General features: G+C 44.9%; 1 protein-coding gene across 2 annotated transcripts; it reads right to left on the reverse strand.

The window, feature by feature from the left end:
* Nucleotides 1–1,335: 1,335 nt before the first annotated feature.
* VLDLR (very low density lipoprotein receptor) lies at nt 1,336–16,330 on the reverse strand. Of its 2 annotated transcripts, XM_075136288.1 has the most exons (19): nt 16,101–16,330; nt 11,767–11,886; nt 10,677–10,799; nt 9,662–9,784; nt 7,976–8,347; nt 7,747–7,869; nt 7,538–7,660; nt 6,955–7,074; nt 6,752–6,877; nt 6,190–6,361; nt 5,632–5,856; nt 5,356–5,474; nt 4,838–4,977; nt 4,579–4,720; nt 4,119–4,265; nt 3,100–3,189; nt 2,619–2,696; nt 2,337–2,506; nt 1,336–1,988 (listed from the first exon to the last, which is right to left on the reverse strand). In XM_075136288.1, exons 1-19 carry the CDS (start codon nt 16,240–16,242, stop codon nt 1,953–1,955), a joined length of 2,691 nt encoding a protein of 896 aa, XP_074992389.1. In that variant the 5' UTR covers nt 16,243–16,330; the 3' UTR covers nt 1,336–1,952. The 2 variants fall into 2 exon arrangements, with proteins under 2 accessions (XP_074992389.1, XP_074992390.1); XM_075136289.1 differs by lacking the exon at nt 3,100–3,189.
* Between the last annotated feature and the right edge of the window lie 5,424 nt (nt 16,331–21,754).

The raw sequence follows: 21,754 nt of genomic DNA on the forward strand, positions 1-21,754 counted from the left end.
GAACAGGCATTAGAACCAAGCCCAGGAACTGATCCAAGTTCTGACTTGATTTTTAGTGTTACTATTTTAGAGACATGATTGATTGAGAATGATTTAACAAGTCAACACTAAAGCACAGCCAGGAGATTTTAGCTTCTTCCAACTATGTCTTAGCCTTGAACCTGCCTCCAATCAGAAGTAATTTCTTCTTCACCTTGAAGGGGGAAGGATTGGCAGCAGTGAATTAGCACCTCCTGCTACAGTAGTTATGGGGTGGCAATTCTGGACAAGATCCTGCAGTGTCAGGGGAGGAGCCACAACTTTATCCCAGAAAAATAATTTGTCATTAAGGAAACTACTAACAGCTAGGGAAGCTACCTTTTACTCAGTTGGAGACTACCAGGTAGTTATGCCATAAAGATCAAAAGCTTCTGCTTTCTTTACTCCAAACTTGATCACAGACCAAAACGCCTGAAGACCACAGAACCTGCAAGTTAATTCAGTCTTAATCCTTCTCTATTGCATCAGTGAACTATACATGTACAGTGGATAAGGAACATACTCAGTGCTACTAAAATTAGTACTCAAGTAGTATGGTACTAAACATTTATCATCGAGATGAATATCACCTTCCCAGACCCAGAACAGCTGTATGATTTATTTTTCACTCCTATGGCCACCCAAGAGAAAGGCTCCAGCACTTCAAGTGATCAGTATCTTAGAGCCATTACAATGAATTGAGTTCCCACAGAGAAGGGGACACTAGCTCATTGATGCTCATTGCAGAGGACTTCTGTCATTACACATGTAGCAACAGGGGCTTTTCAGCACCAAGACTCCAGGAGCAGGATGCCATGATTAGCTACCAAGTCACAGCTCTGCTATTGCTTTGTACAAGTGTAGCAGCTACCAAGATCCAACTTGCACTGGCATGAGGAATAAGTGCTAACAGCTTGACACCGCTGTGAGCTTGTGCATAACATCCTCTGCAAAGACCTTACACTTACCTGTGTATGCTTTGACCTGTCTCCATGTAGCACCTCTGTCAATGCTACCTCTTAAGACCTTGCAGTAGTAGTTGAGTAGTTGAGCCAATGTCACTCCTAACTTAGGAGTTCGGCTGGACTCCTATGACAGGAGACCCATTCACTCCAGTACCCTGCAGAGTGTTAGTCTCAGGTACAAACCCCAGTCCCCTGGCAGGTCAGTACTGTCTTAGCAGTCTGGGGTACTGCTGAAATAGCTTAAGAAACACTTCACGTTCTGGCTGGTGGTAGTAGCGCAGCCCACTAAACCTTCCAACTTAGGAGATACTCTATTTTACTTCAGAACTAACATAATAATGGAGACCAATACTTTAACTGCTTAATTTTTTTTTATTTTTTCCCCTCCTCTGCATTTAAGATTTACAGTGGTTTCTTAAAGAGCGTTCGTACCTGTATACCTCTAAGAGGTAACAGACAAGATTGTTTCAATCATACATACAAAATTGCTTATGTTTACAAATTTTTGGCAATCATAGTAACCCGTTTTTTCCTATTGCCATTGCCCCAATCACTGCAAAAGACAGTGTACAATAATTTACATTTGAAGTATTTCAAAGTGCTTGATAGTGATTTTCCAAGAATAATATTTACAAGTGGCCTATACACATATGTACAGGTGTTACAAGTTGTGGCTGGAATATGGCTTTCTATGGAAAGTGCTTTATATTTGGTCAGTGGTGTTACTGACTGACCAATCCAAGGGTTACTGGTAAAACAGTAACCACTAAAAGCTGAATTGTTGTGGACCGGTATTTACAGAGTCTGTTGTTAAGCTGTATAAAATAGCTATTTACATAAGTGTTCCATACATACAGAAAGTATCTTCTTTCTTCCAAGAATGGAGGAAGTCTTTCAGCCACAAACCTGGTTACTATCCCCAAAGAGTGTAAAACACAAGTAAACCGGAAGCGATTGCTGATCCAGTGCTCACGCCATATCATCATCTGTGCTTACAACAGATATCTGTACAAAATAAGTACACGTTAGCTACAATTGTACTAATAAAAGATACAAAACAATGCATATCATCACTACGCGGCAGTTTGAAACAGGGGCTAGCTCTGCAGGCTAGTGACCACACTCAGCACTGATTACTCCATCCCAGGTATAGATCAGTAACTGCCTACTACAACTTTAACCTTGATTAAAAGGATAAGTTCTCAGCTGATTTCAGCCCAGTGGTTTGGCTGCAGCCAGCAGTTTTCAAGAGCAGAGACCTCTCCTGAACTCAAGTCAAATATCATTTGGCAGTCTTTATGTCTACTCTGAGGATTAACCTGGAGCCTCAGACATGTCAATAGGTTTACTTACTGCAGGGTAGGTGTGTCCTACTGAACCGCTGTGTCTTCCAATATCAATTGTGATGTCCTCTTCTGTAGTTTTCAGGTAGACAGGATTATCAAAATTCATGCTCTTCATGTTCTTGTGCTGCCAGTTACGCCACATGAAGTAGCCAGCCACTGCAGCCATCACGAGCAATACTTTAGGGAGAGAAACAGATTGCAAGTATGGCGTAGGGTCAAGTCAAGCTCCTGACAAGAGTGGCTTGTCCCACCACAAGCGGTCCCAAAGGCTAGTGAACGCTGTACTCACAGACAGGAAGAACAGTCCAAGCTGCTGATGTTCCCCCAGCTGCAGCTACTTCAGATGTTGTACCACTGATGTTGAATCCTGCACGAGAATTTGAAGTAGTGAGTTTCCTTACTGACAGGCTAACCGACTTTGTCAGATGCAAGCACTTCCCAAGCCTAGAAGCTGCTATCATATATTAGCTTCTCAGTAACACACTGCAAGAACAGCCTAACAGGCTTCATCCTATATTAGTAGAAAGCTTTTTTTATTGCTTGCTTTCTCTGAGCACTCCTGGTATTTCATGGAACCTATAGGTTCCACACTGCCATAAGTGAACTAATTCTGTTTATCACATGCTCCATCTGTCATATTTGTACTTCACATGTGACCTGGCCTGTGTTCTCTACTTGCATGCAAAGGAGAAAACTTCAAGTAGGCTAGCTGGTCAGTTTGCATTTTAGTTTCTCTAATGTTTAGCAGTCTGAGTTATTGGGACCAGTACCTCCAGGAACTAGTCCAACAGTTGGAGATTTTTCTGTTGTGCTGGTATCTTTAGCGTCAGTGTAAGCCACAGTTGTTCCAGTACCTGAAACTAATTATAGATCAAGAACCCAGTTAATCCTGAAGTTCTGCAATGGCTTAGCTGTGACAGCCATGGTAGTGAATGTTTAGCAGATGGCAGAATGATCATGCAGCTTGTTAGCTTTATTTGGAACACTGACGTTAGTTATTTCACGAGCACACCCTCAGCTGAGGGTTTTTGATCAAAAATAATTCCAAGAACAAGGCTAAAGAGTTAATCAGGCATGAATTACAGGTAGAATCATGACAACAGTAATGCACCCCATCCCTCACTTCAGGTTTTCTGAGTGAGATTTTAGTTCTACAAGTTTACTCGTTAGGTACAGTCTTCAATACCTATAGCAACCCTTTAGAGCAGCCAACTGAGGATAGCGTCCTTGCATTCAGTGCTTTAACTGTCGCAGACAGAATCAACATGCAATATAGTAAGTGGCACCTTGGAGTTTCTAGTTCCACTCCACTGGACAAACAAGCCTGCCATATAGTTAGTGCTCAGGGTAGTAGCAGCAGGATGTTTGTTTGGACCACGAAAGGAGGTCTGAACAAACTTCCTTGGCCAGCAATATTAGCCTATCACCTTTTCAACACTATGTATTTATACATGGTAGAGCCACGTTAGTTTATACCTCTTGTTTTATAAGAAAAGGGATCAGTATGTTTTGTGAATGTACTTCTTGCCTGCAGAAAGCCATGGAGGTACAAGGTCTTGTTGCAAATGATGATGATGATGCAGAAGCCAAGCATGGACTTTGAACAGCACCTGCAGACTTTGAGGGCCAGTTTAACACGTGCTAGAAGACCACCCCCTCCAAGATTAATTACATCAGATTAACTCATGCAAAGCTGTGAGCCTATGCTACCATATTTGCCTCCAACAGGTTCAGTACCCCTACTCCTTCCCCATCCATCCTGGAAAAGATTTCAGTCATGTTACCATACCTGCACATCTCAGACCATCCTCCTGCAAGAAGTATCCAACAGGACATGCACAGGTATACTTTGGAGAGTGTTCATTTATTTGAGGAGCAGGCAGGCACAGGTAGCTACAGCCTCCATTTGCCATGTTCTCTTCACACCAGTTCCTGCCTGTTAGTACAACAATTGACAGGAGTGAGCCTTCATACTCCAGGTGTATAGCATAATTATTTGCTCAAGAATTGCTCCAGTAGAGTTACTTGTCTCTGCAGGTTATAGATTTGTATCTGCTCTGCCTAAGAAAGAGCAATTGCAACTAGACCTTCTCTCAACCCCAGTGGGGATGCCTATGTTAGAAGCTCCAAGTACTCTAAGTAGAGGTGAAGTAGACAGCTATCTAGGGGAGGGATATCACTTGCCACCACCCAAGCAGGGCAGGCTTCTTACAAGTATACACTGACATAACTACAAACTGTAGAGTTACCTGAAGGCTGAACAAGTTCATGATATACAATGATGTCCTGTGCATCATTGAGGTTGTTCACTAGGGTAACCAATTCAGATCCAGTAAATTTGTTGGCACCGTAGACTGCCTCATTCTCTCCATCAATCCAGTACACACGGTCCTAGAAAACAGAATCATTGCATTCCATTACATCTGTGTTGCTATCAACACAATAATTGCTAGCCACGTACTAGCAAGAAAAGGATCTCTGACAATTACTACAGGAAGTCATTCTTACCTCAAATATTGTAAGAGCAAGAGGATGAGGAAGGAACATATGAGACTTCAGCACAATCCTACGGTCCTGGCCATTCAAGTCCACACTTGACAGCATATGTAGTTTAGAATCAAGCCAGTACAGACGGCTTTTTACAAGATCTAGGAGGGAAAAAAACAAACATATTTGCTATCTACATGGAGAAAACCTCCAAAGCCTCCTGCAAAAGTTGAAACACCCACAGGTTCAAGAATAGTTGCAGAGTTGCCCTAGCTTCTTACCATACCAGGATGCAGAAGGCTGCTGCAGTGCTGCCTAAGTGGCCTGTGCCTCAACTATAACATACAGCAGTGCAAGAAAAGCTACCATTTCAGTATCTGAGAAGTGCTATCTGTGCCTATTGCAGTGCCTCCAGGCATGCAGGAACTTCCCATTCTCAGAAGCTGAAAATAGTTCTCTGAAGGATGACCTTGGCTTTTGTAGCAAATAAATTGCTAAAGCTCCAGAATACCTCTGGCACAGAGACAAGTTCAACATACCTAGAGCAATTCCATTAGGCCACTGGATTTCTGTTGTCACAAGCTGCTGTCTGTCAAATCCATTCATTCCTGCTTTTTCAATTTTTGCTGGCTCACCCCAGTCTGACCAGTACATAAAGCTGTGAAGCAGAATTTATGTTGTATGATGCACTATAGTACTGCGTAGTATCACTCTTAATTATGACCAATAACTAACAAAGGCTACCTAAGTCAGTTATCAGGACATGGAGTAGCTGGTAGGTCCACTCTTTTAAGAGAACCAGGACAAATACTCACCCAGAGAGAGGATCTACAGCAATAGAAGCTGGCTCTCTCAGCTCAGAGAGAAACAAAACCTTTCTTTTTGTGCCATCTAGGCTAGCCACTGAAATGGTCTTTGCAGTTGAGTCAGACCAGTAGATGTTCTTATAAACCCAGTCAACAGCAATTCCTGCAGGGCTGTGTATGTTGTCCAGGATTCTGACGTGTGTTCCAACTTTATCACGGGTATCAATAGAGGCACTGGAAGACAAGAATTACTTGCTTTCAACCCCTTTCTCCACAGATACTACCCTTGGCATGCCTCAGCAAATACTGCACACAGATTTCAGGCAGACAACGTAGAAGATGCACTTGTGACTTTCCACGGAATGCCTTTTGTACAATTGTAGCAGCAGTTACTAGGAAGTGCAATAGACATACACATTGCTAGTTGTGGGAACTTGCATCTACTGTACTTTGTCTTTAGGACATCAGGAATCTAGTTTTCATCACCAGAGGCTAGAGAAGTATCTTGGGTAAAATGTGGGATGGTTTAGGGGAGCACACTAGGGTTCAGAAGCTGACTCCATTTACCTGAAGATTGCTTTTTGGCTGAAGTCAGCCCAGTAAAGCTTTTGCTCAGCAATATCAGCATCTAGAGCTACAGTGTTTCTTAGCTGCTCTACTAGCTGAATGTATTCTTTCCTCTCAAGGCCGATCTTCCTGATATCCCGGCGGTTGGTGAAAATTAGACATGGTTCTTTCCCTGTGAAAAGAATGTAAGTGTTATCTGTACTCCTAGACATGCTGTCACACACTGTTCTTTTATGACAAGTTTTAAGAGTCATCATATTTAGTATTTGCCATTCCACACTTCCTAGTGGATGCTGACAGAGGTCTTGGCTGCACATACCTCATCCTCCTCTCCCTCCACAATTTGATGGGGAGGGTCCTCCTGCCCACACAAGCAGTTTATGTCAGGCAGCTTTAAGTACTGTATCACAGCATCATTCAAAGCATTAGGAGTGTTCAGGTCTGTACAAGTTATACTGATAACAGTGCAACAACTAGTGTCAAAACCACAGTAGCATGAACAGTACATCGCTTGCTACCTCATTTTGAAGTGGGGATATAGAAGTTTTATGCCAATACTCACCCACTGCCTTGCACACCCCAGTAGCAAGATCCATCTGATAGCCACGGCTACATTCACATTTGTAGCCCCCTTTCAGGTTGATACAGATTTGACTACAGATACCAGGGTTCTGGCATTCATCGATATCTGTAAAGACAAAAAATTAATTTGTTCTCATCTCCAATACCATGAGCAGGGTCCTTATTAACCTACTTGATACTTGCCTCCACAGGTTCTCCTGTCTACAAGCTCAAACCCAGCCGGACAGTCACATTCATAGCCAATAACGAGATCTCTGCAGATATGAGAGCATCCGCCATTGTTCACCAGACATTCATTTATGTCTACAAGAGAAGAATTGGCCACTTCTGAGACAGCACACACATTTCGTCTTAAAGTCTTAGTCATAGACTGCTTTATCAGATACCCATCCATTTTCTAATGATGCCGTCACATCTGACAAACCACTATGGTGCTTCAAGTCACATACAAGAGACCTTCCTCAAATTCATATTTGCACAGCTACTAGCACGTTACTTGTGTTACAAGTTGACAGCAGCAGACAAAGATTGAGGCTCCTGGAAGTTTCAGAGTGTCTAATGCCTTCAAGTGCCTTCTGGTCACGGAGAAGTCACCCAATAGCCAGTTTGGCTAGGATAAAACCAGCCTATTGACTAGATTGCTCTTGGTTGTTTGTTTGCCACCAAGGAAGTGCAGATGGGCATTCCAGACTGACATCTGACAGCTCAGAGGCTGTATCCAAGTATGTCTAGTGGTCAGCATTGTGTAATGAGTTTGTTCACTTACTACACTCCTTGAGGGGCTCATCACTCCAGTCCTTGCAGTCTCTCTGCTGGTTACACACTTTATTGACATCTATGCATTCTCCACTTCTGCACTTGAATTTGCCAGGTCCAGAGCACTGAATAACTGAGATAATGAAGATTGTGAGGGCGACTACCAGCTCCAACAGATATTCTGCAAAGACTTTATTTCTTGCTTAGTTCCACATTTACCATTGTTACAACTTGCTTCATCAGTGCCATCCAGACAGTCTCTCACACCATTGCACTGCCTACTCCCATGGATGCAGTTCCCATCTTCACATCTGAACTGGTCTGGTCTGCAGGTCCGAGAAGCTGAGGACACAGCCATTACAGACTTAAACTCCTGAGGTCTGCTGAAGGAAAGAAAATAAAACAGGAGCCAACCAGCACCTCCTAGAGAAGGACCAAGTTAACTTACGGCAGTTGATTTCATCACTTCCATCCTTGCAGTCAGGATCTCCATCACAGCGCCACTTTTTGTGGATACATTCACCTGAGCCGCATTGCACCTCACTGGCAGAGCACTTCACAGGAGGTACAGGCTGGCGGCCACATTGCTCTAGAGATTCATCTGAGCGGTCAGAGCAGTCAGCATCATCATCACACACCCAGCTGATGGGGATGCAAGCGGAGCTCTTGCACTGGAACTCATGAACTCCACAGGTAGGAGGTGCACACTCCAGCTCATCACTGCCATCGCTGCAGTCATCTTGACCATTGCAGACAAAGCTCTTGGAAATACACTGCCCACTACTGCATGTGAACTCTGCTGGACTACAAGTCACATTGCCTGGAGTAACAGGAGTAAGAGAGATTAGCAGAAGATCAGAAGATCAGCATCCTGTATAAGGCTCTAGGAGAATCTAACTGACCACCTACAGGACACTTGGGCCCCACACAGACTGTCCTCCTTGCCTTTGGATGTTATGACTGAGAGGCATCAGTTTTGAGGTACTGAGTGAAAATAACCTCTTTCTGAAGCAGCTAGGCTGTTCTGCTTCAGACCGCGAGCCTTTCGGAAAACAGGCTCAAACCGTGTGAACCAGAGACAGAAGGTAAGAGAATTGCTAACTCTGGCAATTAAGAGTACAGACTAAGATTAAGGTAGCCAGATGGTCAGCATGCACTGTAGTTTGAAATTGAAGTGTTTTGTGCTGGTCCCCAGGACAGCAGTGGCCCATTTGCCTGGACCACTGGGGATAACAGATCAAGATCTTGCACCAGTTGATCTGGTGGTATTAAGCACACCCACACAACTTACGCCAGTACAAATTATGCTGGTTTAATAATAATGTAGCTAGCAGCTCAGTATGCCTAGGCTGATAATTTTATCAGCTTCATTAGAAATGCTGTATACAGATTCACTTGTCAGATTAAGGCATTTGCTTGCTAAGTAAGGCAGCAACTCCACAGACACATAGCAGAAGTCTGGAGATCTGTCTCTCATTAGCCCGTCCAGGTAAGGCGGCTCTGATGGAAGCTAGCTCTGTGCCTTCGGTTACAGCAAACTTGTCTCAGGACACCTCAGACAACTCATACCTACGCAAGTTCATTAGAACAAGCCAAGAATGCTGCACTCTAATGCTGGCAGTGGCAGTTTCACTTGTGTACCGGCCTGAAGTTGCCCCCCGACACCTGAAAACTAGCTTCCCTAGTCTGCACCTTCAGACAAGCGCACAGAATACTCCAGGATAAGGCTATAAAGCAGATCAGCTGTGCCCTTGGCTACACATCACTACTACATTTTTAGGAGACCATTTGTTAATGTAAGCAGCAACTGAAGTTACCTGTTGAGAAACTCTGCAGAGAACAAGTTCTGATGGTTTGCCTGACATGTGACTAAGCCTATGGCTATTGCCAGAATTAGCCAGAGACCAAAGATAGATGTTGAATAGCTTATATTGCTGTAGTTCTAACTGAGCAGGATAGAGGAGTGTTAGAACAAGTCTGCTTTGTTAAGCAGGCTGCAATTCAAGATGAATGTATGTTTAAGGAGATATTGATACTGCGAGAAATTTATCTTCCCAGGTATACTGCCCAGCTAGCTCCTTTCCAGACAAGTCAATTTCAAATAGAGTTATGCAGCCACTGTTTCTTCCCTTACCACAATTCTCTTCATCTTCTCCACTGTCACAGTCTTTTTCACCATCACATTTCCAGGACACTGGGATACACTGGGTTGACTGAGGACCACAGCTGATTTCATTTACCCGGCATGTTCTCATATCTATTGAAAAAAGTTTAAGTTCAATTTAAGAGTTCTGAAATTTAAGAGCTACTAATCTTGGGTTTTAGCAGTTGTCCTGAAAGTTGAGACTGAAAGGCTTCAGCTCTGGACAAAGTTGCAGTTAATTAGATGCCAGCATCCATCTAAGTTGATGGCTCCATCATGGAAGAGGTTACACTAGTTTGTAGTGTTCAGTAAAAAAAGATGCTTCCAGCTCCTAATAGATTAGTATTTTAAGAGTATCTTTGTAGTAGTAGTTTTGTGATTGCACACCAGTTACACTGTAGAAGCTTGAGCTATAACACGTAGTAGTAGGCAGGAGTAATGCCAAAGTGCAGTAGGACTTGGGGCTGAAGTATTCCTCAGTGTGGATCCTATTGATACAGAGAAATGAAGCTTCACAGATCTATATTCCTTGATTAGTTACCATGCTTAAGATTGGGGTTGCTAACTGTGAGACCTCACAGTCAAGCCTCTGCACTTCTGCTTCCCACCTCCCAACATGTAGTCAGTCACTCAGTTCCTACACTAGCTCTGGTTATCTTGCAAAGCAGTTGTCTTGGAGGACAGTGATCATTTGGTGAACAAGCCACAGTAATGGTCAGGCCTGCCGTGTTATGCTTGCTGCTTCTGAGCGCGAGTAAAACCTTGTACTTGCTATCCATTAACAGGTACAAGTGCAGAGTCCCCACTCAGTTCTGCATCTTTTTAAGTAGTAAAAAGTCTTGTCAAGACCCCGATGTGGCCAAAGCTGAGCTAACACTTAGGAAGGTGCTCTCCAAGACAAGAAGTTCCTCTTTCCTTTAGGAGGAGAGCCGGGCTGCAAGCAGGCAAGAAGTCAAAACGCTACTCCCCGCAGGCTTGCCAGCGCCGACAAGCCAGGCTCACTTACGGCACAGTTCAGCACTCTCGTCAGACCCATCCTCGCAGTCCGGATCCCCATCACACTGCCATCTGTTAGGCACACACTGACCACTGATGCACACAAAATCAGATTCAGCACACGTCTTCTTCACTGCAAAGGAGAAGGACAGCCACTTTTTTAGAGACCAGAGCTTAGCTTGTTTGTTGCAGCTAGAGATAAGCTGCCTTGCCCTAGGAAAGTGATGCAATATCCTTAGTTCTTAGATGGCTGGTGTCGCCCTCCACCAGTCTAATGACAGCACTGTTTAACACTTCCTAGAGTGTTACACTGTGCACAGAGAAACATTTATCTTCCTGTAAGCAGGCACTGAAGGACTGCTATTGTTAAGGGAGACTATGCTGCTAGAATAGCTGCTGGTTTGAACACACAGGAGTTAAAGTAAGGTCTATTGATATAAATATTCGGATTTTGGACTCTGAGTTTATTATCAGGCATTTGATTTGTCATTACAGAAGCACGGTACTATGTAACCCTAAGGTAACAGTTTAGGTCTGCTTGAGCAGACTGGCAGTTCAACCACACCAATGTTGGATACTGAGTCTGTTTTGTCTCGTCTCCAAGTACATCTAGTCATCCACCTTGGTCTCTGTGTCTGCTTGAAGCAAGAGTTGGCAGCCAAAGCTAGACTTAGTGTTCATAGGAGACTCAGCAGAATCACTTTCACACATAAACCAGCGCATTTAACCATGGAATAGCCAACAGTTACGTGCTAATAGCAAACAGTTTCTACTATGTCTTTAGCAATAACTGAGAACAGACTTGCATTCTGTTCTTGCCAGTCACCACACTTGCAAATAAAGAGTTTTGGTCACGAGCTTTTCTCTCAGTCACCAACTCCAGGAGATCTTCATAGCACTCAGGAAAATTCAGCTGCCTCAGATAGATACAAGGCATCAAGAGAGTCCCCCAGTTGTTCTAGGGAATTTGTCCTCTACTCTGTATTCTGACTGTCAGAAGTGCTGGACAGGATAAACATCTCTCCAGCTATCCGCTGTTAAGTCCCCACTGCCAACTAGCAAGTACTACTACAGAGGTATTATTTATTTTGATTACTTACCACAAGCACTCTCATCACTGCCATCTGAACAGTCTTCATCACCATCACATTTCCACAGTAAAGGAATACAGCGTCCATTACTACACGGGAATTGGGATTCCTCACATTTTGCTCTCGCACCTTCAATGAAAAAAAGAAACCTAAGCCCAATACTATTTAGCAATACTTTCTTGCTTTCCCCCACTGCTGATCAAGAAGTTACCCAGCTTAATAAACAGCATAACATCAGCATGAAACCAGATCTGAGCTCCAAATCTTTGTAGTCACATTATTCAATAATGAAAGTAGGGCCAGAAGCTTTCCTTCATAGTACAAGTGCAGAGCTTAAGCACTATGACAGTCCACCTGCCAACTGACAACAGTAAACCAGCCTCAGTGTTGTTCTTTTTCAAGGTAGGGTCAAGTTTGCAAGGCAGAGGGATGTGAGCACACAATGACTTCTGCTGTCTAGTGCCTAGCATTGCATTCTCAAAACTTCAAACTTGAAGCAAACTGGGTTTAAACTTGACTAATGTCAAGCTGGATTAGCATTTCAGTATTCTGCTAACACATTACAGCAGAATCCCCAAGATGTCTGTAAAGATAGCTTAGGTATCTGCTCTGTAGTTGAACAAGTAGTTTTCATGATTTAAACTACTCCTCAAACAAGGATACCCAGAGACATTCCATAGTAAACACAAAAAGAAGTGTGATTACTTATCTGGATCTTGCTTATTAAAGCTAGATCAAGTGTGATGCTAAAAGAGCAAGATAATTTATCACTTCCTTCTGGAATCAAGTCTGTTGTGTCCCAACAGGTAAGTCTTGATCTGTTATTACACTTGAGTAAGGTACTGCTTTCTGCATGGTACTTAGAGTGCATTTTCCAGAGCATCTTCAGCTCTAAAACTGTATGACCCCATCCCTCAAGGGAACCTACTTTGTCTTGAAGCTGAGTTATAACTGTCAGTAAAAGCAGCAGCCTGCTTCAACAGCTAAGCCAGAGCTGTTCCATGTAATGCATGCAAGCAAGCGTGTAAGCTCATGCATTAGTATTGGCTGCATATGTCTACAGCATGATGCAAGTCTCCTGCTCCTCCTTGGTTTATTGCATCATTTAGCAGAGGTGCTTTGTCTTGGCATTCCAGAGCTCACAAAGGGCATCAAATTTTAGCAGAACATTACTCATTATTTTACTCGTTATTTTATATCTTCTGTGTATGGCATGCAAAATGCAAGACAGTTTCCAAGTGGAAGGAAGCTATTCAGCCATTTCACATTATATTGGCCAGCCATCAGGTAGTAGGCAACGGCAAACCCTGGACAGAATATAAGCAAGGACAACACGGGCAATTTTACCCGCTGAGCATCTCATGTAAATTCATGCTAGAAGTAAAGGATTTGAAACAGCAGCTTATTGAGGTCTGCTAATGTTTTAGCAGTCTTACTGGTTGAGTAAAACACTAACTCGCTTGTCAGACAGAGTAAAGCCATAAGAACTTGTTTCACGGGAACTGCGTTCAAAGAGTGCCAAAAAAATGAACATCAGCTCTTGTGCTTTGTATTTCCATTCCTCCTTTCCTTTTCAGGATGGGAGTTACACGAGCATGCACTTTCTAATAGCATGGTTTTGTAAAGCTACAACTATTTGGTCAAGAGCTGTCAAACAAGTAGCTTGCCCTGTGCTAGAAGGCACACCCCAGCCAGCTTAGAGAGGGTGCAGAAGCCATAGCTATTAACATGCTCTAAGCCTGACATCACCTTGTTGTCCAGTAACCTCTAACAGAAGTCGCCTTCTGCTTGCAAGCCCTGGTCACACGTTATTCCAGTTATTACTGTACTACACTTAAAATATGTAATGACTGACTCCTGCTAGTTTTGAGACATTCTCATCCAGGCTTTCAGAGTGAGAACAGTCAACCTTTCCCAAAATAGCATACTAGAGATATTAGACTAAGCCTGCCACTCAGGAGATCCCAAAATAACTTCAGAGTCCTTAGTTACTCTATTTCAAGCTAGAATAACCAGAAAAGGCTTGCTAAGACTGCCTAGTACCTTGTGACTTAAAAACATAACATCACTTTGACCAAATGCTACAGGGAAGCTACACACAAGCCTAAATGAAACAGTAACTAAGCTTGGAGTAACAGCTATAATTTCACAATTACAACCCTTACAACAAGCCATTCCAAGCAGGTATCCTCACTTCTGCAGCTGATACCAAGTGAAATGTCAGGGCCACTACTTTTGTTAGCCCACAAACAAGTAAAGAACTGACAGCACCTAACACCCACACAGGTGCACAAAGGTAAAGGTCATCATCTGTTGCTACTCCTGAAGATGTCTGTCAAATTCTGAAGGCCACTTGGAGCAAGCTCCAGTTAAGACAAAGGTTAGTTCCAGCCAGTAACTACCCGTGGTCCCCTGTCTTACACCCAGCACAGTTCTGCAATGCCAGGTAACCATTTAGTCATGACACTACCAGTCTAATTCACTGCTGTTTGAAGTAACAGAGTCATATGTCAGTTGCAGCTTCAGTCACTAGACCTGTAATGATTTTTAGATCAGCATCAATTAGGCACTAATTCAAAGCTTCTCTTCATGTGCTACTCATACACCAGAAGCACCTTCATACCTTTTGTCCTCCTTGGGATAAGGCTTATGCAAAAGATGTAGAGAACCAGTAACTTCACAGCCTGTTATTGCTAACACATTATTTTGCTGTTCCCCAGGTAACTACTTACTACAAGTTGGCACATAAGCAGCAATGGGCGCAGGGTGAAGAAGCACAGTTACACCGACTACCCAAGTTAAACTAGCTTTCTCCATACCTCTGCTGTCACTGTTTGTCTCGCCCCTTAAGCAAGTCGTCAGATTACTTGTCTGGGCAGCCTCAAACATGTGACACTTGTGTGCTGTCATCTGACACCAAGTCCCAGAAAAGATTGCAACAGTGATCGGGAAACCTTGTGAGAACTCATACAGGAACTAGCTTAGACTCCCCCCCAGGCCCTGGCAATCGCAACTACTACTAGAGGAGCACTGGTGGGGCCACTAACTCAAACTGAGGGAAGAATCAGACTAACCTGATGGACTAGAGTTGCCCTCCACTGCACATCTCGTGTTACGATTTCTGACTCCAGTGTGCTAGCAGTTTCAGTGCCAGCTAGCTTGGTCCTTCATGCTACAGCTGTTTAATCATGTTTGTTGTAGACCGGACATGGAAGGAACCTACATGACGGGGAATTGAGGAGTGACTAGGCAGACATTTCCCCTCTTCCTCCTTGTATGAGGACTGGATGCGACAATCCCCTGGCTGGGCTCTACCTGACAGACCCAGTGTCTGAACTACTGCACACAGTTAGGACTACAAGGTCCAACTATCTTTAAGCATACTTTGCTAACACAGCCAAGATCTGACACTTAGGCCTACTGTAGGGCACTAGTCAGAAGATTAAGAGCCATACAACAATGCAGACATCAGTTGCCCACCTTCCATCTAGAAGAGTAGCCTGGACCTCAGTTCCCAAAGGAAGAAAGGAGTCAGCACTGGTTACTACCTCCACCCAAGAGGAAAATATTTTTAGTTGACCATCCAATTGGCTTAATGTGCAGGTCCCTCTGCCATAGGGGTGACAGCTTCTATGCTGGGAGTCAACCCTGGGGGTCGCCACGAGCAGCGCTACTGGTGAGAGCCCAGCCCGCAGGAAGAGATCCGGCGCTGGCAAGACTCAACCTTGCCACCAGGTGGAGATCCCTCACGGTGGTTACCATTGGCCCTGAACTAGAGCCATGCCAATGCCGCTGGATGCCACAAAGCCAAAGTTGCACAGTAGTTTGACAGCACCTTTAACGCCGCAGGCTTTCCAAGGGCTCCTGTTCCTTTCTCCACGACAAATCCCCAATCCTCCCCGACGCCCTCCCCGGAAAGCCCCAGGCACGCAGACCCTCCCCTCTGCAACAGGCATCGCGCAGGAGATCAAACCCTCCCGCGGCACCCGGGTCGCTCCCGGCAGAGGTGCCCCCCGGGGAGGGGAAGGGCCGGCCGGGCCGGGGCTCAGGCCCACCCTTACCGGCCCTGCGCGCCGCCTGGGGCCCGGCGGGGAAGGCGGTGCCTCCCCCGACAAGAGGGGCGGCGGGGCAGACCCCGGCGGCAGCGGCCCCCCGTACCCGCCCCGGGGGCCCCTCCGCGGAGCCCCGCTCCCCGCGGCGCAGCGGGCAAGCAGCCTGAGAGACCGAAAAAAATCCCCAAACCCCACAAAGGAAAGGCTGGTGGAAGAAGAAATTCTGGCGGGGGGCGGCGGCGGGAGCACCCCGGCGGCGCGCGCCCCAGCCCCCCCGGGCCCCGCACTCACCGTCGGCGGCGGCGCGCAGGCAGCTGAGGGCGAGCAGCAGGCACAGCGCCCAGCAGCGCGGGACCGCCCGCCGTCCCGCACCGCGCCCGGGGCCGCCGCCCGCCGCGGAGCTCGGGTTTCCGCGCTGCCGGTCCAACCGCATAGCCGTGCCGGGGACGGAGAGAGAGAGGGGGGAAGGAGGGAGGGCCGGCGTGCAGGCAGGCGCCGCGGTCGGAGAGGCGAGGAAGAGAAGAGGGAGACGGAGACATGCACGGGGGGAGGGTGTCCCCGCGGCGCTCTTATACCAGCCGCCCGGCCGCCCTGCGCGGCCGCTGGTGACTCACGGCGCCGCGCCGGGCCCCGGTTGGCTCGCCAGCGCCGCCCGCCCCCGCTTCCTCCTCCGCGGCACCTGCGGCCGCCGCGGCGCGCCCGCACACCGGCTCGGCTCGGCTCAGCGCGGCGCGGCTCGGCACGGCGCGGTGAGTGGCGCTGCGGCGGCGCGGCGCGGCGCGGTGCGGTGCGGTGCGGTGCCGCGGGCAGAGCCCCCCGCACTCCCCCCTCCCGGCCTTCCTTCCGCGGGGCGGGGGGCGGTGCGACCCCGCTTGCCAGCCCCCGCACCCGGGGCGGCCCCGGCGGGAGGGAGCTTCGGCGGCGGATGGGGGCGCGGGGCGGGGTGCGGCGGCGGCTTTGTTTCTTCTGCTTCCCCAAAACGCCGATGCCGCCCTCCGCGCCTCGCCGCGGGGAGGGGGCGTTGCGGGGCCCCCCATCCTGGGCGGCACAGCAAGGCGTGCTGAAATCCGCGTTGCGGGATGGTTTTCTCCAAAGAAGCGTTTCTTCCATTTGTTGCCCCCCCGCCCGCTGCCCCACGCGCACATGCTTGCGTGCCTGTGGGTTTTTTCCTCCCTCCGTAGCAGAACTTGACTGAAAACGAAGCAGGCGCAGCTCTTGAGGCAGAAAATCGCTACTTCTGCATTCTCTGATCAGGGATCGTAGTTAATTAGTAATTGCACAAAATGATATGCCGAAGTAGTATAATTACAAGCTTAACCTTTTATTTTAAGGGGCAGAATTGGTAGTTTTATTCCGCATTTGTAGCATTTGGAACATCCAATTATGTCTTGGTGAAATAAAGAAAGAAAAGAAGGGTTGGTATAATGCAAATTTGGTTTTGTTCATGCCACTCTTAAAATTTGCAATTGCAGTTTAGTGATCTTCAGCTTTTTTCATTTGTTTTCATAGACTTGCTGTTTTATGGTAATATTGTGTGCTGTGCTATTAATATTGTAGGGGAGACATAAACCTCAGCATGCTGCTCCATCCAAAAGTGATGAAAAAGCTTGTTGCTGTTTCTTTCCTTGGAAATGAAGTCTTGAATTATTACCCTAATATTTTAAGTCTTTTTCAGTAATGCGGATGATTCCTCCAATGAAGCAAGTATCTTTGAGACTCTATTTCCTAAATGTCATAACATATTTCTTTATACGTTATTTGCAGAGTGAAGCCCTTTTTGAATCACGTCCAGTTGTATCATGACTCAACTAAAGAGAAATCATATCACTACATGAATAACTTCGGAATGGATTATTTCTTGCAGTTCATGTAACGAACAAGTATCCGGGTCATCCAAATGGGCAAATAGTTGATGTATCAGAAAAGAAGTCAAGATTTGATTTCATGTAACTGAAATATATCTGGGAATGAGATTTCTGATATGTGTGTAAATGTGAAGAGAGCAGTTCCTAGTGTTTGCCTCCCTATAGCCCCTCTACCTCGTGGCCTCAGGGGCAGCAGGAGAAAGGCCCTGCTTTCCCAGCCTGCCTGGTATGTGGCATTAGATGCTACAGCATTGTTCTTGCAAACATATGCTACTTCAAGCAAGAAAAATCTGTTGTGTACAAGGGGGTTGACTGGGGTCCTCAGGAAGATGGCTTACTGTAAGTGGTATGCTGAAAACATCGTTCTCCTTGCAGATCTTCAGCATGACATATTGCCTTCAGTTGGGTGCTCGCTGTTGCATGGTCATTGCTTTGAGCTGAACAGCATTTTCACAAATGTCCTGTTAACGTTACAGAAATATTTTATAAGCCGTACACTGAGTGCAGCAATACACAAGAAGACTCCAGTCATGCAGAAATACAGGGCTGGGCATAACTTATTGTATGCTGGTAGTTGATGGTCTTCCTTGTTTGTCTATGGAAGATACAGATTTACTGGAGGGAGGAAGAGTAGTCTTTGTCGCCTGCATTATCGCTGCTCTGTGAGCACCTTCACCTGGCTTTGTGATGGGGAAGCAACTTTCTATCTTGCATGTGCCTAGCTCTTTGCACATCTGGGGGTTTGGACTCCAAAGCAGAACTTGCTGTAAAATAATTTTTGGCGTTTCAACTAGAGTTAAAATGCATGAGTAAGTAACTACATGAGTCTGATCATCTGGTGGAATCTCCAGAAAAGAATCTTGGACAGAAAAGGTCTTTTCCTTCCTTAGCAGGAACTCTCTTTAAGAAAAGGGCAAGTAGCCTGCCAGCCCCGACGAGGAGATCTGTGAGATCCATGGGAGGCAGGAGCCATCTGCACTGAGGCTTCGTGCCTTTGTGGCAGCCATAGTCTTGCAAAGGCTTGCTTCATGCAGGAATGGGAAGGTGTCTGGGGGGGATCTGCAGTGTGTGTAACGAATTGTAGTGTCACTTTGTTCATACATACAAGGATACAAGCCAGAACAGATCTATACAGGAGAACTGGAATAAAATTGTGGGTTTCTGTTGGAAATATGCACACTTAGGAGAATAGCAGTCCTACTATGCTAGTGATAATGTAGGAGCAAACCGCCCAGGAAGATCTAAGGTTTAGGAAGGGTGCTGAATTTTGTAGGGAATGTGAGCTGGCTTTTGTAACTGTAAGTCCTTTCATCATCTGTCTGGGAAGTGCATTAACATTTGCTTTGTTTCCATGTGTGACTCTCAGTCTCCTTTGGTTTTTGCCGTTTTGTCTGTTTGAGTTGAACTTCTTTCAGCTGTCGGGAAGTCAGGAAGCTGCAGACAGAAGGTGGATGAGAAAGTGGGCAACCTCAGGGGGCGCAGCGAGGGAGTGTGAAGGGAAAGCTGACATTGCCACCTCAGTTAAGCACGTTCCCGTAGTCAAGAACAATTTCAAAGGGTGCTCTGCTCCTGTACTGCTCTCAGAACCAGTCTAGGTCCATCTTCTGTTATTACTTGCATTAATATATATATTTGTAGTAACATTATTAAATATGCACTATAAATATATATGATGTGCAGAGTACGGGGCTAATGTTTTCAAAACCATTTAGGCATTACGCAGGAGTAGTTTCTAACTAACCAGACTGGCTGAGACACCAGAGGAAAGCATTCCTAAACTATGTTTCTAACGGTGGTTTCTTCTATTGTACTGAGCAGACACTCGGATTTGGTGGAGTTTCATTGGAAATGAAGGTTTGTTGCAGATTTCTCATTTGTGATAATAGGACACGCCATCTTCGTGGGGATATTCTACAGAACAATCTGTTCGTGTGTACGCAAAGAACTGTAAAATGTCAAGTGGTATATGGTATTAAACATTATGCATAATAGTTTTATTACTGCTAATTGTTTTTAGAGAAGTCTCCAAGTCTCCCTCCTGTTTTCTGACCCATAACGGGTGAATATTCTTGAACGTCTAGTCATGTTCCCTTGAAAAAAGCTGGAAAAGATTGCCAAGAAGTTAAGCAAACCAGTTAGGCATTGCCTTTGCCTTAAAAAATGACCCAAGTAACAAGAAATGGCATCGTATTACTTTTCCTTTTGGGAATTGTGGTGGATATTGGGGCCCCAGAGACTTTCCAACATCAATTCACGTGACAATGCATTTGGACTTATAATAGGTTTGAATCCTTTGGGATAATTAATTTATCCTGTTGGTTGTAGAGTGTAAAGTCAACTTACGAGAGAAAATAAAGAACAGAAAGGACCTTCTGGAGTACAGGTAATATGAATTCAGTGTGTTTTGTGTTCCTTTCTCTTTCACCTTAAAGACCCTGTAGCCTCCATTTTTAAATGAGTTCCTGAAGCACTGGGATTACTAATTCACCCTCAGGTCTTAAATCAATGGGACTTTTGCTTCCAGCTGCTCTGGTGAAGGACATGAAGTGAAGATATGTCTACAGTATGCAGCCTAATCTAACACAGAAAAGGAAAGCCTCATGGGTAGAAAAAGCAGCAGCTACATATCATGGGATAGCATCCTGCCTTAGGATCACTTGCAAAAATATTTTCTTCATTGTGTGCTGCCATCAAAGACATTAACTACTCATAAGATCATTGCATGCCTGAACTGACAGTGATCGAACGAAGTGTATTCATGGCTGTATTTTGGAAGTGCAGAGCCAGGATCCGTATTACTGACTTCAGAGGCGTTGTACAGAGCATGAGGGAGACAGAATGCATCCTTTGGGAATAATTTAAAATAGGTATGTGCATGAATCCTTCTGATCCATGTGATTGTGTGGCTGTATCTAAGGGACAAATTGGCCTTTTTTTTTTTTCTTTTTTTTTTGCAGAGCTTCTCTGGAAACTATGTGAAGGTTTACACTGTTGTTAAAAGTGCTACTCAAATCCATGCTTTGTGTTTTGTCTGCAGCTTTAGGAAGAAAAAGGTGAACAAACAAACAAACAACTTGGCACTAATAAAGCACCTTTCCTGTGGTGTTCTCAGGATACCTAACAAACGGTAAATTAAGACTCACAAAAAAGTCCCCCTTACCCTTCCCATCATCATCATCTGAGTTGTAAGAATGAGGCAGAGAGAACTGATGTCTCACTGCTGATTTTAATACAAATTTTTACAATTTTTTTTTATCATTAGTGTACAAGAAACATGGATAGCTTATCTCAGAAGGAGGTTAGAAAATACTTGTCTCTTTTGGATGTGTTTTTCACAATGGAAAAAACATTGGATACAATTCTTGACCTACCAACATCAATTGGAATTTGCCGCTGGTTTCTGTGAGGACAGGATTTCCTCCTCTGTGCTACCAATTAGTCAATTTTCTTTGTATAGTCACTTACTAATGAGTTTCCCCTGTTTGTGAGGATCTAGCATGTGTGATTTGAGCATGAACACATTTTATTTAGTGTTACGGTATTGGAAGACATCACAACAGTTAAAGTCACGTTAGGATCAGAACCTGGAAGTATTTAATTTGTTTTCAAAACCCAAATCCATGTTTCATTGGTGGTACTGTGCTGTGCATGCAGTGCGTAAACTTGCAAATGAGAGAGCTGTAAATCATGCATTGGAACCACAATTTCCACTATGCTTTTTTTTTTCAGTAATACATGATAAAACTTTAGCTGTGGTAGAAAAAGAGCTTCCATTTCTGTCAGATGTGGGACAGAATGTGGCTTCAAAATAGAGCCTTGTCCATTTTGCAACTGTGTGGCTACTTCCACTTTTTAATGTTTATCTTTAGAAATGAAATACTTTTTAAAATATCATACCCTCATGTGACATCAATGTATGCTTAGTAATAAACCAAATATAAATTGATCTTGCTGATACCGCAAGATTTATTTTCAGTATTGTGCTGGTTTGGGCTGCGATAGAGTTAATTTTCTTCACAGTAGCTAGTATGGGGCTAAGTTTTGGATTTGTGCTGGAAACAGTGTTGATAACACAGGGAT

Source organism: Calonectris borealis, chromosome Z, assembly GCF_964195595.1.
Source record: "Calonectris borealis chromosome Z, bCalBor7.hap1.2, whole genome shotgun sequence".
NCBI classification, from domain to species: Eukaryota; Metazoa; Chordata; class Aves; order Procellariiformes; family Procellariidae; genus Calonectris; species Calonectris borealis.

Coding starts and splice junctions, on each gene's coding strand:
- VLDLR (XM_075136288.1), bottom strand. CDS start 16,242: ATGCGGTTGGACCGGCAGCGCGGAAACCCGAGCTCCGCGGCGGGCGGC. Junction 10,800..11,766: donor CAGTGATGAGAGTGCTTGTG/GTAAGTAATCAA, acceptor TCTCCTTTGCAG/TGAAGAAGACGTGTGCTGAA. Junction 5,475..5,631: donor GCTGTAGATCCTCTCTCTGG/GTGAGTATTTGT, acceptor TCTGCTTCACAG/CTTTATGTACTGGTCAGACT.